Raw genomic sequence first — 18253 nt, 5'->3', positions numbered from 1 at the left:
TCGATCGTCTTCTTTAAGCAGGGATTATTGAAAGAACTGATGCTTCTCCCTGGGTCTCGTCCATTGTTTTGGTTCAAAAGAGGATTTGTGGTATTCTCCTATGCATTGATTTGAGAGAACCTAATAAAGCTATCATTACAGACAGTTTTCCTCTTCCATACATTGATGAAATGCTATCCTTGCTAAAAGGGGCAACAGTGTTCTCTACCATTGATTTCGAAAGTGCATACTTTCAACTTTTGCTTCATGAAGTGTGATTTGACTGCCTTTATTACTCATGACAGGTTGTTCAAGGTTTGCCGGTTTCAATACATGTTTGCATTTGCTCCATCTGCTTTTCAAAAGATGCTTGTTACAATTTTGCAAATTTTGCAGGGGTTGCCAAATGTTGTGAACTACTTGGATGATATCATTTTGTGGGGACAAACGCAGGCTGACCGTGATCGGACACTTCAAGCAAGTCTTAAACACAAAAAATGCAGGATTATGACTAAATGAATCAAAATGTCATTTCAATCAGGCCAGTTTGTGTTTTTGGGCAATACTTTTGCACCACAAGGGGTTCAGCCTGATTAGGAGCACCTTGAGGCTCTTCTCCATCCCCTAGCTCTCCCTGATGTTTCCAAGCTATGTTCTTTCCTTGGACTTGCATCTTGGTATAATAAGTTTATTCCACACTTTGCCACTATTGTAGAATCCCCACATGCCTGCCTTCACCAAGACATGACATTTTCCTGGTCTGAGGAAGCTCAGTGGAGTTTTCTGTCAGTGAAACGGGCTTATTGACAGTCCAGTCTAGGCTTTATTTGACCCTGATTTGCCTACTGTAGTTTCTACTGATGCACCCGATTATGGGCCTGGAGCTGTCCTTGCTTAAGTTCAACCTGATCATACAGAACGGACTGTTGCCTTTGCATCTAGGACTCTTACTGCTGCTGAAAGGAAATATTCTACAGTTGATAAAGAGGGTCTTGGATGTATGTGGGCTGTTGAAAAATGGAGAGCTTACTTGTGGGGTCATAAATTTATCATCTGTACTGATCAGCAAGCATTGACCATGCTACTGTCTTCAGAAAGGTCTGATCAGGCAGGCCTGCAGACTGCACATTTGGCAGTATGACTGCTGTCTTTCAAACTATACTGTTGCTTATCGGCCTGGGTCACAGAACTACATTACGTATTCCCTCTATCGCTTGCCCTTGCCTGCTACTGCTGAAGACATTTCTGAAATTTAATTTGTGGCGATGTTGTTTGCTACTTTAACTGCCCTGTCACCTGGTGAATTTGTCTCTGCCTCCTGCAGTGAGTTGTCCGCTCTGTGAACTCAGCTTACTAGTGGTTGGCTGCCTTCTCTTAATGCAGTAGACACAAACACACAGCCATATTTCTGATTATGAGATTAACTCAGCACCCAATATGAGTTTGTGTTTCATGACACTCATCTCGTTGTTCCTGTTTCTCTGTACCACACTTTGATGATGCTTGCTCATGAAAACCACCAAGGCATGGTGGGAACCAAACAGCAGCTGCATGAACTATACTGGTGGCCAGGTATGGATGACGTGGTTGCAGCTCAAGTTAAAAATCGTCAGCTCTGCCAGTCTTCTGACAAGACTGCCAATCCTTCAACTGCACCTTTACAACATTCCATTTCCATCCAAACCTTGGCAAAAGCTGGCCATAGATGTAGTGGAGCCATTTGAAACAGCTAGCTGGAATTGTTGTTATGCCCTAACCCTCAGTGATTATCACAGCAAGTGACCAGAAGATGCCTTCATCGCTTCTGTCACTATTCAAAATGTTATAGACTTCCTCACTTTACTTTTTAGCCAAGTTGGGCATCCACATACTATTGTATCAGATAATGGATGACTATTGTATCAGATAATGGATGTCAATTTACCTGTACAGATTTTGCAGCATTTCTGGCAGAAAGAGATATACAATACATGCATATTTCAGTATGGCGCCCAGCTGCAAATGGTGCCATTGAAAGATTCCATTGTGTTCGCAAAGGTTTCATACAATCTGCTATCTTACAAGTGAAACCCTGGAAACTGGTTGTCTTAGAATTCCTTTATGTATATCGTGCAACACCATACACTACTAAAGGAGTTTCCCTGTTTGAATTGCTTCATGGTCAGAAAATACAAACGTGCCTCAGTGTCCTTCCTCATCCTATTTCCTGAAAGGTTAACGCTGATGCTGTTGATAAAAATGTGTCCTCTCTTCAAGAGAACATGAATAACTATTCCAATACTAGACGTGGAGCATGGACCCCTTATTTTCAAAAGAGGAACAGGGTGCATATTTGGAATCTGCTAGATGTTCCAAAAGCACATCCATGGTTTTAACAATCTGTGGAAATTCAAAAGGAAATTGGTCCATGTACTTGGCAGATGGAAAAAAATGGCATGCATCCCATTTATCTAAGCCAAATGCACCAGAGACAAGTGATGCTTTAAAGGATGCTTCAGTGGAAGTGATTCTTCTTCAATCTACACTGACATCAGTGCCTGAACCTCCTCACATTCCTCCAGCTTGTGTGAAGGATACTTCATTGGCTTGAGGACTATGTTGCATAAAAATAAATGTTGATGTTTACTGTTCATTACAATCTTAGTAATCCAGACAAGAAGTTCCTTGTAAATCTGGTTAAAGGCTTGCAAACCAAAAAAATGTAGAATATATCAACAACAAAGAAGTAGGATGCAAGTCCAACCAATGGCTTCAACAGAAATACTATTTATTCAACAAAGAACAGAAAATAAAATGTAAGTGCTTTCGCAGTGTGTCCCACTGCTTCCTCAGACGTATACATATTTGAAATGGAGCTTCCACTTACATACTATTACCATCAGTCACTAATTGAAAGCACCTGCTCCATGCATTCTCTTCTTAAAGTCATATAATGCATGATCAAAAACAGCATGTTGGATCCCATATATTCTGATAAAAATACATCTAATGTACTTAAAGCACTTCAGTATTCTAAAAATATACAACACAAAACAGTATATATATCCACATAAAATATATACAATGTACATAGAAAATATATGTTACAACTCAAAAACCTACAATACATATAAAAAAGGAGTGCATCTCACACTCCCCCCCCCCTTTTTCTACATATGTACAACATAACCATCCCAGGAGTGTACTGAATATGTGTTAGTGTTTTAGGGGTCTACTCTTTAATATAGGCTTAATAGGGACCTTATCATTGAGACCCTTCCCAGAGTCAGCCCTAAGCCTAACTATCCATCTGGTTTCATTGATTTCTTTTATATTTCTCACGTCACCTTGTCTACTGTCTATCTTAGTGTTTTCAGTCATAAAAAACTTATGTTGTTCTGTGGTGTTCTTCACATGCTTAGCTAACGCATTCGTCATGACCTGCTTGTGAATGTCATACAGGTGCTCCCTAATTCTATGCTTAAATTTTCTATCAGTTTTGCCTACATAGAAGGCTTGACAGGCTTGACAGGAAGCCAGATACACTATGTGCTCTGTGTCACATGTCCCACTTGCTTTGAACCAAAAGGTTCTATTTATATCTGGATGCTGATATTTTGATGTATCAATACATTGCAAAAATTATATTTACCACATAGCTTAACCTCTCTATCTTGGTTCATGTTGTTAAATCTGGGGTAGCATAACTGCCTTTTAATGTTAGTCATATTCTTATACACAAAATTAGGCCTAGTTCCTACAACTGCTTCAATTTCTGGGTCCACTGTTAAAACAGACCAATATCTCTTGAATATATCAGTGGCTATTCATACATTGCTAGGATATTTCAAAGACATCTTATGGTTTTTATTACTCTTTCTCTTAGTCAACTCTCCTACCACTCTTTCAGAGAAATAAGGTTTCCCTTGTTCACCTCAATCATGTTTAACATTTTCGATTATGTTCTTCACTTTCCTCTGTTGATATCCTCTCTGTACAAACTTGTCTTGTAAACTAGACATTTCAGTTTTGAAATCTTCAGAATCCACACACAACCTAAATAACCTCATCCCTTGCCCCCTTACAATGTTATCAAACACATGTTGTGAGTGCATGCTTGTTCTATGGAGATATGCATTTCTATAGCAGTCTTTCCTGTGCACACCAGTGGTGAGTTTACCTTCCTCAGTGACACTGATCTTGATATCAAAAAAATCTAATGGCATAGTAGAACTCTTCATAGTGAATTTTAGAAAACTAGACGTGTTATTCAAAAAGCTAAAGCATTTGGCTAATTCATCTTCAGTACCTTCACATATGAAGAAAATATCATCCACAAATCTCCTATAGAACTTAATGTGGCTGTTGAATCTACCTTTTATTATATGTTCATCTTCCCATATGGCCATAACAATGTTGGCGTAGCTATTGGCAAAAGGTGTGCCCATAGCTACACCATCTAATTGGAGATATATATATAGTCATAAAAAATGAAGGCATTATTTTCAAGGACAAGCTCCATTAGGAGTGTTGCCAACTCTTTCTGTGCAGTGTTCCCTTCCCAATGGTTGTCCAAAAACCACCTTAACATGGATCTACTACTATTCACTGAAAGCACATTTCACTGAAACACATTTGACCGTGCACTTTTCACCGAAAGCACATTTCACCAAAAACACAATTCACAGAAACACATTTGACCAGAAGTTGTAGATGGCCTTTTCCCCACTGTAGTGCGACCCTGGAGTTAGTATATATATAGTAAGGGGGTGTGGGAGGTGTAGCCCCCCACATATTTTAAATATTTTGAATTATATACATGGATACATGTTATTGCACTATATTACTGTTCTCTGACAATAATATATACATGAAATATGTGGGAGGATATGCCCCCCACACACCCCATGTGGGGGGTGGTGCCCCCACACCCCCACTTACTATATATACTAACTCCAGGGTCGCACTACAGTGGGGTAAAGGCCATCTACAACTTTGGGTGAAATGTGTTTCAGTGAATTGTGTTTTCGGTGAAATGAGCTTTCTGTGAAAAGTGCACTCTAATTTGATTTTATGAAATGTGCTTTCAGTGAATAGTAGTAGATCCCTTAACATATATATGCCCTGCTGATTGGGAATCACTGTAAATAGTGATTGAACATCAAGACTTACCATAATGTAGCCTGTAAAGCTTCCATTAATGGTACAAAATTCAAATAGATCTACTAAGAAATTCTTAGAATATTTTAAGATATATTGGTTTTGGTCAACCAGAGGTCTCATGACCTTTTCCAGATATATAGATATGGGTTCGATACACCATCCCTTGCTTGAGATGATGGGTCTAGTCAGTGGATTCACAGGATCCTTATGTACTTTCGGCATACCTTGCATGACTGGAACCAGTGCTTTATCCACAGCAAGATACTAATATAGCTCATAATCTAAAACTCTCAACGCTAAACAGTCTTGTAGTGTGTTTCTAACTCTGTTTTGTATACCTACTATATCTATTTCTGATATTGTTTTATATGATTTATCTTTACAAAATAATATATTCCATGCTATTCTTATAGAACCTTTCATCCATCACTACAATTAGTCCTCCCTTATCTGTAGGGCATATACATATAGACTTATTATCTTGCAGTGACTTTAGTGCGGCTCTCTCTTCATGATGTAAATTACAAAATACTTTTTTATGTCTGCTAGCCCCCCCCCCCCCCCCCCATCAGATGTTGCATTGTAAAATGTGTTATATAGGGCTTCAGTACATAGCTTTTCATATACATTTAATACAGGATGGTTCATGGGAGTAAAGGTGCTGGGTTTACGTAGACTTCGCTCATTCTGCACATCAGAATTCATATCACTCAGGCCATTATCATTGTACATGATTTTTAACACAGTTGTTCTCATAAAACATTTTAAATCTAATATATATTCTGTTACCTCAGCAGATTGTGATGGAGTAAATGATAGACCCCTTTCCAGTACATGATGTTCATTCTCTCTTAGTACACTTGAAGAAATATTCCATACAAAAAGTTCCTGTTGCCTGACCACATCTTCTTTATTGTGTGTGTGCTGTTGTGCAAGTTCTGATTGTGTTTCCTCTTTCCCCTCATTCTGCTCTGCAATCTGCCTCTCACTTGGGTCTCTCTCATGGCTATGGAACTTGGCTTATTGAGCCCTATCGATGAAACTGGTCAGTCTATATTGGTGTTCCAAGTTTTGATTATGTTTACAGCTGTCTGTGGCACTGATGCATGTGTCGTTTTGTGTTTAGCCCCCATTAGCTCATCCTCCTGTTGTGTGCCAGTATCGGAACTAAAATTTATAACCTCCATAGGAATCTGAGACTCCTGTTGAAGTTGAATTTCTGTTGTAATGGGGACATTTCCCTCATGACTTGAGGCAGTATGTTGGTTGAAGTTAATTCCTTGCTGTTCTCGTGGCGTATGCACTAATCTTACTGCAGGCGCTGGCGTCACTACCGGCTGCTGATTGGTTCTACTGCCCTCTTTCGGCCACGTGAACACATGGCCATTCATAAAATCTTTCTCATCTCGCTTGAGCTTATTCAGCTTATATTGCATGATCCTTTTCTCAAAAAGGGTTAGTGAATCCATCACATTCCCCAATTTGATGTCTGTCAGTGCATCTGGAAAGTCGGCATAGAGTTGATTTTGTAAATCCATGATCTTGCCCGCCAGTTCATCTTCTTCCAGATTAAAGAATGCTATCATAAGGTTTATATACTTAAAACTTAGTTAATTATTCAGTTTTTCCACTCTGACAACAAAGCGGGGTATGCATTCCCATATGTGGACATCATGAGAATGCGCAAACCCCTAGGTATGACCTTTGCAGACAAGCAGGCTTCAAAATAAAAACGCTGCATTTGTAGTTTATTTAATTTGAACAAATAATCCTCTAAACAGTTTGTTTTGCTTCTCAGGGTATTTAGATTAATACCACATTCAAGTTCCACATCGCTACTCACTGTTGGACTTTTCTGTAGTAGTGAATTAACAATTCTATTAAGAGACTCACGTAAACGTGTTCTAGTAAATAAACACTCTTCTCCTTCTCCATTTTCAATTGTTGAGCTCATACCCTCTTCCAGGTGCTTTTCTGACATGGTTCCAGGTACAAAGGCAAAACAAGTGGAATCCAGACAAGAAGTTCCTTGTAAATCTGGATAAAGGCTTGCAAATCAAAAAATGTAGAATATATCAACAACAAAGAAGTAGGATGCAAGTCCAACCAATGGTTTCAACAGAAATACTCTTTATTCGACAAAGAACAGAAAATAAAATGTAAGTGCTTTCGCATTGTGTCCCACTGCTTCCTCAGACATATACATATTTGAAATAGAGTTTCCATTTACCATCAGTCACTAACTGAAAGCACCTGCTCCATGCATTCTCTTCTTAAAGTCATATAATGCATGATCAAAAACAGCATGTTGGATCCCATATATTCTAATAAAAATACTTCTAGCCTTACAGCATTTCCTGATGCTGCAGGCCTCGTAAATTCTATCAGAGCAAAATGTAGTGGCAGACAGACTAAGCAGATCACAGAGAGACCCTCATGAGTAGAAAGTCAGTACAGGTGTCTGTCTGTCTGGATTTGGTCCAGATATGGGAGCACTTCAAATAGTATTGTTCACCTCCTTTCAAAACAGGCAGCTGGAAAAATTTTGTTCAAGACATCCTTGCAGCTATGCTTGGTGAACAGAAGTATTATCATTCCCTTGATAAGAATCTTCCTTTATGCATTTCCACTCTTTCCACTGATACCCAACGTACTTCTAAAAATTCAAAAATAATTACCAACGATCATTGTGTTAAAGCCCTTTTAGCCCAGGCAAAATTGCTTCTCTCTTTTAATGGAATTGACCAATGGGAAGTACCACAAGCCTCTCACACTTTGGATCTGTCACAAAATGGGGTCTATATTACGGCTTCGAAAACCCTAGTCAATGAATGCCTGTCCGCCGACCAATAAATGGCCAACTGGCATTTCTGCGAACGGCTACTTCAGCCAATTTTTGCGTAGGGGAAAAAATTGCTTGGCCAAACAGAAACAAGACAGTATTCCAAACCTGTCAAAGTGGGAGGCTTCTCCCCCCACAGCCCCAATGTGGCGGGCTCTGACCCCCAACACCCTAATTAAATATACCAACTCCAAGATCGCACTACAGTGGGGAAAAGAGCAAATTCACGACAATGGCCAAGCGATTTTTTTTTCCCTTAGGAAAAAATTTGCTGTAGTGGTCATTTGCAGAAATGCCAGTTCACTGTTTATTTGTCGGCAAACAGGGTTTTCAGTGTAGTACTATAGACCGACAAAGTGCCAGGGATGACTGGTGCACCCCAACTCAGAGCAATTCCTACTGACAGAGTTGATAATTCTGTCTTTAACTTTTAGGCACTTGTTCCATGAGGATGTGTAGCAGGTATTAGAGGAGGCAAGAAAACATGTAACTAGAAAATGTTATGTTTACAAGTGGAAGAGGATTTCTAGGTGGTTTCTAACCAATATCAGAGGGCCCAGCATGGTGTCGACCCTCCTGTTTTTTAAATAGTTGTGTGAGCTATTGAACAATGGCTTATCTTTGCATCTATCAAGGTGCATCTTGCGGCTGTTACATTTTGTCTACTCATGGATCCCACTCATTGTCTCTTGTTGTGGTCAAACAATTTATGAAGGCCTTGAAAGCAAATTCTTCCTCCTTGGGATCTCAACTTTGTTCATGTAAAATTGATCTTATCCCCTCTTGAATCTGCATTTCATGCTAATTTGAAATGCATCACTTGGAAAACTGTTTTGCTTATTGCTCTGGCATCTGCCAGGTGAATCTTTGAGCTGCAAGTTCTCATACTGAGCCAACTTTGTCCGATATTCCACAAGAACAGGGCTGTTTTACACAGTAGTCATTCTTTCATTCCAAAAGTTAATTCTAAATTTTCTCTGAATCATGGCATCAGTCTCCAAGTTTTCTTTTTGGAACCTAAAAACAAGGAAGATAAGATTTTGTATACTTTGGATGTGCATAGGCAGCTCAGGTATTACCCTGACAGAACTAAGCCTTTCAGGAAAGCTGAGAAGCTGCTCATTTCCTATTCTGGGGGTAAGAGGGGTCAACCTGTCACTAAGCAGAAATTGCTTGTTGGTTGTCCTTTGCTATTGTTTTTTTGTTATGCCCACCCTGGTAAATGTATTCCAGGCAAGGGTGAGGCAACTTCCACCAGACCCTTACATTTTTGATGGCATAGTAGCAAGGAGTAAATCAAACATTCTAATTGCAACAATGTGGTCTTCTTTTCATACCTTTACAAAGCACTATGTTCTAGAGCAGGGTTTGCAAGGACCATTCTCCAGAGACACTTGAATCCTTACCCTTCCTCATTCCAGGTAAGGTAAGCATTTGGAATCTACCCATATGCCACTGAAGCAGTGTGAATAATGAATATAAGTTGTGTAAGTCCTGCTTACCTGTAACAGTAGATTTTCAACTTTCACTTTACCTCAGTGGCAGCACCTACCTGCCATCCCCATTATTTTTATATAGCTCCGTGGTATTCAACCTTGTTTTGTTGCTGGTTGATTTTGACTATTTGTGTTGGTGTTTTTAGCTGTGAATTGGTTGGCCTTGTTTTGCTGCTGGTTGATTTTGGCTATTTGTGTTGGTGTTTTTAGCTGTGAATTGGTTGGTTTCCAGCAATTCTTGTTTCTATTCCTTATTCATTCTTCTACTTAGCACTAAAAGCTTGAATAACTGACTTTCTGTGACAAGGGTTAGGCTTCCCCTCATGGAGGGGATGAGCCAGTTCTCTATCACAGGGAGTCGGGGGAAGGGAATCTGAGCTCTGGAAAGCTGAGCCGGTCTGAATTTGAACATCTACTTTTACAGGGAGGGTGGCCTAATGGTTAAGGCGTTTACCTTACAAACTCAAGGAGCAGGGTTTGAGTCTCACAAGGGATAATTGGCTAAGCTTAAAATGGCTCGCAAGGGCAGTTAACCTAGTACTAACCTATGAACCTAGGTAAGTAGGACTTGCACAACTGTTCTTTTATTCCATTTCTCATGTCACTACCCATTGTTTAAAGTGATTGTGTATATGACTCTGTAGATATTACATTCATGGCTGCTGCCACTGGTACTGTCTTGAGAGGGTTTGCTTGGTTCCATTCTCAGAACCTAGAGATTTTAAATTCTCCTTGGAACAGGAATTTAGTTTTTGGACCTTCTGCTACAGAGGTTATCGAAAAGGTCATGAGAGAGGTAAGCTGATACATGGACTCCCTGAGATTTTTCAGCCTTTTTGTTTAAATTTTCCAAGGGATTTTCTGTTCCATTGTCTAATTTTGGAAAGAAACCTAAGCAGTCTCAACAAAATGCTGGTAAGCAGAAATTAAAAAAAAAACAGTGGTGTGGAGGTTCCTAAAGAAAGGCACCCCCCAGAAGAAAGAGCAGTCAAATAAGGCAGAATGACTGTATAAGATCCCCCCACGGCAGTCCCTTATCCTTTTCAGAAAGTCTGGATCTCACTTTCACTCAGTTTGCAACAATTTTTTTCAGAGGCTAGTTATATATTATATGTATGCTGTATATTACAGATAGATCTTCTCTTTTTACACATGGTGCACACTGCAGTTCTTAGAGTTTTAATCCATTCTGTGCTTGCTTTTAACATCTCTGATATGTGAAAGGTGTAGCACAAGCTGGACAGAAACAGTGTGGGGGACATTTGAGGTGTACCGGATGTGGAACAGCTGTTTGGCTCAGGAGTCTGCAGGAAGAATAATTGAAGCTTCATTGGAACAAATGGGAGCTTAAGATGTTAGATGACTGCCTAGATTCCTGATCCATTTCCTTGTTGTACATGAAAGAGTGACTGGACTGGAAAGTGTCCAATCTCTTGAAGCATCACAAGATTTCCCACTCACACAAGATTTCCCACCCATACAATTCAGATATACACGCAAATGTACAAGTTAAACCTCTTTAACCTATCACATTTCCATAGAGCTTACTTGATTTTGTGAATACCGTATTTTAAAAATGTGTCCCTTAGAATCTGTTAAAGTGGGCCGTTTGCACTTTGTTTCAGTTATATTATCACTCCTAAAACATACAGATCTAGAACTCATTGACTTAAGTAAAGACTTCCAGTTAAAATGAAAATTTGTCAAACTGTTTTGAAGAGAAAAGCGTTATTTTGCACTAACAACTTGGTGTTTATTTCAAAAGATTGTTGTTAGTAGGTTTGAGCCAGAATGCCTTAATGCATAAAGTGCATACTGTTTTATACACTGTATGTTGCCCTAGAAGGGGCACTAATAATCTTGCAGGAGGAGGAGCTACCCACTCACACAAGTCACAGAAAAAAGGTTTGCTGGATATAATGACATAATGAAAACACTGAAAACAATTCCAGTATTTTTCAAGTTTTTCCCTATAATGATATGTATGGCCACTAAATTTATTGACAACTTATTTTAAACATTTCTGATTTATTTATAGTAGAAATATGCTACTGAAAAATGGCTACATTGTCAGTGTTAAGTATTTGCTCTTCTGATCTTTAGAACACATTAATTGTTAAATGTTAAACTTTTTGTTTCAGGATGATTTACTGAAGTGCAAACCATTGTCTGGGTGATATATTCAAAGAGCCATTTATGAACCTGATAACGTCCATGTATATATTCATCTTTTTCTTATTGATAGTCCAAACAGGTAAGAACATGTTTGTTATTAAATGCATTAAATAAGTAGTGTAAAAGTCTGAGAGTACATCTACACTGTGAATAATACATGCTCAAATTCTTGTACTGAATTCCTATGAATTGTGTACTACAACAGATGTGGAACCATGTAGAAAATTAGATATGTCATTTTAATATTTATTTTTGTGCGGCCTCATTAGACATGATCTGTTTTCAGAGCTGACCAGGAGATATTCATAGTAACCAGGAGTAATTTGTCCTTACTCTTTGTACAAGTACTGTAAGATTTTTTATATCCACCTCAGTTATCACCAGCTCAGGCTGGTAGAATCTCAGTTTGATGTTTCAGCTGCTGGATCACATTTCTGGACAGCAGCACCTTCCCGTTCTGGGCAGCAAACAGATGCTCAGTGTCACTATTTGAAAGTGAATCTAATCACTAGGTATAGTAATAAACCCACCAACTTCTGATTGCCCAGCATCAAGTCCGAGTTTGCTGTCAGTTAAGTCACTGACATGTGGTATTTATTCTTAAGTTCCTGTTCCAGGAAGCTGAACTGATCTTTCCAGATCTTTCTCAACCACAGGAGCAAAGACCATTGTTCTGTGCAAGGATCATTTAGTGCAGGCAGTCATCTTGCAAGCTGTCATACAAACCAGGTAGGACATGTAAAATCAGTTGCAAGGCTGAACAGTGAGAGAGTTACAGTGACTTGTCTTTCTGGCACCAGGATCTTTAAAATTACAAGAGCTCTAAGGGCCCTAACTTGTGACAAATGTGATTACAGCATAGTAGTGGAACTTGCAGGCATGAACAGCTTGAGATGTAAAAGTCTAAGGTTATGATAAATGGGTGTAGAGAGATATGTCAGAACTTTCCTTGTGTGTTTCAAATCTAGGTAAGATACTAGTCTTAAGTGGAATCCATTTTTCACCTTGAATGATGCCTAGATACAGGGAAAGCATGACTGGTTTCAATAACTGGTTAAAGAGCTAGTGTCATTCCAGGCAATGCAGTATGTGTCAGCACAGGAAAAGATGCTCAACAATCTAGCTTCACCGAGGATGGCCTGCACCTTTCATTTCAAGGCATTCACATACTTATTAAATATTTTACTGCTCCTCAGTGTCATTTTTAGACCAAGTCCAGTTAATGGACCTTCCAGTGTAATTAACATATCAGTCTCAAAATCGGATCACATTAAGATCGCTCTCCTTAATGCCAGAAGTGTGAGCATACCTGAAACTGTTGAAAATTTTGCAGGATGTCCAGATTTTTGCCTAATATTTTTAGTATTGTTCTCATAAAATGTTTGATTTTCTGAAAAATCATTGAGGATTGAAGTCAGAAAATATTGACATATATTTGAATTTCAGACTTTATACCCTTCAGAAAATGTATGCTAAAAATATTAACATATATTTGAATTTCAGACTTTATACCCTTCAGAAAATGTATGCTAATGCAAAACCTGTTATTCTATCAACTTTCTAAGCTTATAAGAGCAATATTTAAAAATTACCCCTATTTGTGGACCGTTGTCCTTCCATTATTTATCACTTTTTCTGGATTTCTTGTGCTAAGAGATTGAGAGGGACAAGTGCCAAGTGACTAATTTGGATTACATCCATGCCTATACAGTTACTGGTTTTAAATGCAAACAGAGCACTCCTTCAGCACCAGGGTTTTGCACTTCTCATGTCTTCAGACCCAGTGACAGCTATGGTGGAATCTCTGTATTTGTCAAAAAGCATATTACCTTCATACATATCGCTAAGGACTCACAAACTGATCTGTTTAAACTACAGATCACTTAAGATAGGATTAATTGTCAGTTAACAACTTGTTACGGAACACCTTTGTCCCTTGATGACAGTGTAAGCTTCCTCAGTGTTCTAATGTTCTTTCTATTTGCAAAATCTCCTTTATTTTGGGTGACTTTGACTACCTATTAATAAACGAGGGCACCTATACCTCTAGTGCAGGATAGGTCCAAAAATTCAAAGACTTATTTAACAAACATTCCCTCAAGCAGTTGGTACATTAACCTACTAGAGGACGTTACCAGATTCTTACAAATATGATCGCCTCTTGCACTCCTCCTCTGTATTTATTTCTCCTTTGAAGTTTGACTGTAAACTTGCGACCTTCTCCTTTAAACACTCAAAAGTTTCTACAGCAAATCCCATTCAATTTAAGAAGTGCAAACATGCTAAAATCAACATACTCTGTGATGAAATATCAAAATTCACTGAATGACTGCACCTCCTCTAACCTTAATGCAGCAGCAAACTTCACCAAAGAATTCTACACCCATTTATCATAACCTTTTATCTTTCAATCAGCTCACCGTGGCCCACAAAATAGTCTATCAACCCAATAACTGCCATGCTTTCTCCAACCTAGTCCAGTCTAGTTTTAATCATAGGTCCCTCAGATCTTCTGACAAACTAATGCTAAAAGTTACACTCTCCCATAACTATCACAGCTACTCCCTCTACTCCTTCAAAATTACCAAACTATGGAACACTCTTCCTCAGCCCGTCACAAAAAATCCACACTATCAAGAGTTCAAGCAACTCCTAAATCTACCTAGCTTGTCAGTGGCTCTGCTCTTGCCATACCCCAGGCTAATTTCCTCTAAACCCTTACCATCTTCTAACCATATTCTACTGCATCTAACTACCTACCTTTCCCTCTCATCTATACTGCTCTTAGCTGCACTTTCAGTTGCCACTAATTTGATGTTCCTGCTTTTATTCATTATTACACAGTTGTGCACACTTTTACGTGACTTGATATTCTATATGTACCTTGTTGTATTTAATTTGCTTGCACCATTACTGTTAGTAGAGCACACTGTTACACAATTTTGATATTGTGCATGTACTTTATTATATATTGCTTGTTTGTATTTTACTGATACTACCTTGGAGCTTTTCTCCTCAGGCGTCTGCTGAAAACAGGTTCCTAGCCCAGCTGGACATTACCCAGTTAACAAATGTAATAAATAACTAAATAAAATTTTGTGTCTTTCAGCTTTTCCCGGTTAGGGGTCGCCACAGTGGAACCCCGGTCCGCTAATAATTGGTAGTTGATTTTTACGTGCCGTGTTACCAGCCCTGATGCACAACCTTCAACGAAGGTACGCCCATTCACACGTCTCCACGCAGAAGATGCTCTAGCTGAGAATCGAACCGGACAGCGTCTTACTGTGGGGCGACAACGCTACCGCAGCACCACCACTGCAGATGAATAACTAAATAAAATAAATTTAGAAAAATATATTGAGCTTGCAATAGTCCCTACCTGTACCAAGTATTACAGGAAATTAAAAAAAGCAAATATATATATATATATATATATATATATATATATATATAATTGTATCCTAAATTGCTTAGAACTTAATCATAAGGATACAGCTTATTCTGAACCAATGCACCATGCCAATATCCTTGCAAACACATTTAGTGCCAACTTCACCCCTGAGACTTCTAGTCAAAGCTCCAAAATATCTAAATCCATTACTCCCCTAATAATCTCTAAAGATAATTAACTGAAAGAGCTAAGCAAGACTAAAAATACTTCTTCCATGGGTCTTGACAATATACCTGGTTGCTTAATTAATCATGTTAAACATACACACAAACATACAGCACTACTCAAACTGTTTAACCTAAGTTTAGCTACTGGTTTTGTCCCTGATGACCGGCGCACTGCATTGATGATGCCCCTCTATGAGGATGGCTTTACAGTTGATCCAGGATCCAGGTAATTACAGACCTATCATCCGTAGATGTCTTGTGTACAAAGCCATGGAATATATTATAACTGATATCCTAAACAATTAGCCTTACATGTCTCATGTACAAGGCCATGGAATGTATTATAACTGATATAACAAACAATCAGCCTTACATGTTTCGTGTACAAAGCCATGGAATGTATTATAACTGATATCATAAACAATCAGCCTTACATGTCTCGTGTACAAAGCCATGGAATGTATTATAACTGATATCATAAACAATCAGCCTTACATGTCTCGTGTACAAAGCCATGGAATGTATTATAACTGATATCATAAACAATCAGCCTTACATGTCTCATGTACAAAGCCATGGAATGTATTATAACTGATATCATAAACAATCAGCCTTACATGTCTCATGTACAAAGACAGTATTATAACTGATACCATAAACAATGATATCAAGAATCTTGTTAGATGTAACTCCCAAATGTTTGGCTATGTGAAGAACAGAGCATATCTATTCAGTTTGGTAAACTTCTTTGAAAGGGTTAATGAGGCTGGCAGAATGCTTTAAAAATTGACCAACGTGTTGTAAAATATCTAACAAACTAAATGAAAGACAAAACCCATGCAGTTCAAGTTGCAGATAATTCATCAGAAATTATGAATATAAACAGCGGTGTCCCTAAGGGCGTATTGCTGGAACCTCTCCTTTCTTGGTAATTGCTTCACCAATCTTCAAGCAAAGAGCTAAGACTTCTGGCTAACAAAGTTTGCAAATGACTGAAAACTGGCAATTGTTGTTACGTCACCCCATACCTCCCAAACAGAACTCTCCCTAATAAACCCTTGGTACTACAAACGGGATCAATTAAAATGGTAGAATGTGTAGTATCATCACTTTTAGCAGATAAACCCTGCCTCGTTATGCTGTATAGACAACATACCACAAACAAACAAAAATATAGTTCGGGTGTTATCAGCACAAGTACCTCGATCCCTATCTTTTACACATCTTGTGACAAAAGTTGTCAAGAAATCAGTTTAAGCCTAGGTAATTGCCAAAGGAATGTCATCAAGGATTAAAGAAGTAATCACTACCTTATAGACAGTATTGATAAGTACCCTGCTCCATTTGAGATGTATCTCATTAAACATTTCAAACAATTAGAAGGATTCCCAGATGCTCATAACCAAAAATATCACAGGCCTAAAATCCCTGAGCAACCAAGGGTAGCTGGAAGGCTCCATTCCTTTATTCTTTGCCATGTAGATTTTAGAAAGAAAATCCTGGTCTCGCTTAGATGGCAATTAAAGACCTCCTGTTTCTTCTCATCATCAGCCCACTTTTCCCCATTTTCTGTGTGGGGTCAGGATGTCATGTTAACTCTTGCCATCTCTTGCAATTCAGTACCACACTCCTGCCTTCAACACTCATGGCTGATTGTTGCAACATCCTCTGTCACACAATCCATCCATCTCTTTGCTGGATGCCCTCATTTCCTCTTGCTTTCCTCCTTCCGGTTCCAAATCTTTTTCACCAGATTGTCTTCTGCTTTTCAGCACATTTGCCCAAACCACACTAATCTGTTCTGTTTGGCCATTTCTGCAATTGGAGCTAATTTGGCTTCTGCTCTTATGTACTCATTTCTTCATCTCTCCCACAGTGTGCATCCTACCACCCATCTCAGGCACTTCATTTCCATCACCTCAAGCTTCCTCATCTGCTCTGCCTTTATTGGCCAGGTTTCTGTGCCATACAGTAATACTGGTCATACCACTGTTTTGTACACCTTACTTTTTAGCTTCATTGGTATTCCCCTTTCAAGTACTGCAACTGATACTCTTTGCCAGTTGGCTATAGCACCTCTGATTCTGTCTTTGACCTCTTCATTCAGACTTCCCTTCTCCTCAACCACCCCTCCAAGATATTTAAAGGTGTTAACATGTTTCACTATCTTCCCTTCTCTTTTAATTCTCAGCTTCTTCTGATTTCCCCAGTTTGCTTCCATTACCACTATCTTATCTGTAGTCAGTTTCATCCCATGTGCTTTCAGTTTTACATTCCATTCCCCTGTCTTTTGCTGAAGTTGTTGCTCAAAGTCTACAGCAACTTTGTTGATCTGTCCTCTCCGACCTGTTTGCTAATGTAATCCATCACCAGTATGAACAGCAGCTGGCTCAGAGTTCAACCCTGATGCACACCCACTCCCACCGAGAACTCCTCTTTGAGAACAAACACTGTTTGTACTTGAGTCATTGGGCCTTTGGACATAGCCTGCACTAATTCTTCCAATGTTTCTGGGACTTTGAACCACTGCAGGACTGCCCAAATCAGTTTTCTTGGGACCTTGTCATATGCTTTCTCCAAGTCTAGGAATGCCCAATTGGACCATTTCCACATAGGTTCATAGGTAGGTACTAGGCTATCAGCCCAAGGGCCTACGTAAGCCTAGCCAGCAAGGTTCCATAGCTTACGCCACCCAAGAAAGTTATTTTCCTGTGCCACTGTCCAGCAGAGGCATAGAAGTGATCCCCGGGGTGTATTTCCTATTTCCCATCCACTCATCAAGATTTTTCTTGAAGAGTGCTAATGAAGAACTTTGCTTGACATAGATGGGTAGCTTGTTCCAGAGTATAGGAAGTCTCTGGGACAGGAATCTATCCCTCCAGCGTGTCCTGTTTATTGTGGTGACAAGGTTTAGGTCCCTAGAGCATGTAGCTTGGAGGGATTGGGATTTCTTTAGGTGTAGCATGTCCAACAGCTCTGGGTTTGACATAGCTTTATATGT

At 39.1% G+C, this 18253-nt stretch overlaps 1 protein-coding gene across 1 annotated transcript in view; it reads left to right on the top strand.

Moving 5' to 3' along the window:
* LOC122802152 (putative protein TPRXL) overlaps window positions 1-18253 on the top strand; it is a 992304-nt gene that overhangs the window by 26510 nt on the left and 947541 nt on the right. Inside the window, exon 2 of the mRNA XM_044071829.1 lies at window positions 11601-11713. Coding sequence (XP_043927764.1) covers window positions 11656-11713 — 58 coding nt within the window. The 5' untranslated portion in view covers window positions 11601-11655. The remainder of the gene's footprint in view (window positions 1-11600; window positions 11714-18253) is intronic.

The sequence above is a fragment of the Protopterus annectens genome, chromosome 5.part0 (genome assembly GCF_019279795.1).
Source record: "Protopterus annectens isolate FY-2018-M chromosome 5.part0, PAN1.0, whole genome shotgun sequence".
NCBI classification, from domain to species: Eukaryota; Metazoa; Chordata; order Ceratodontiformes; family Protopteridae; genus Protopterus; species Protopterus annectens.
Note: the sequence above shows the minus strand (reverse complement) of the source record. Positions and strands in the feature narration are given on the sequence as shown.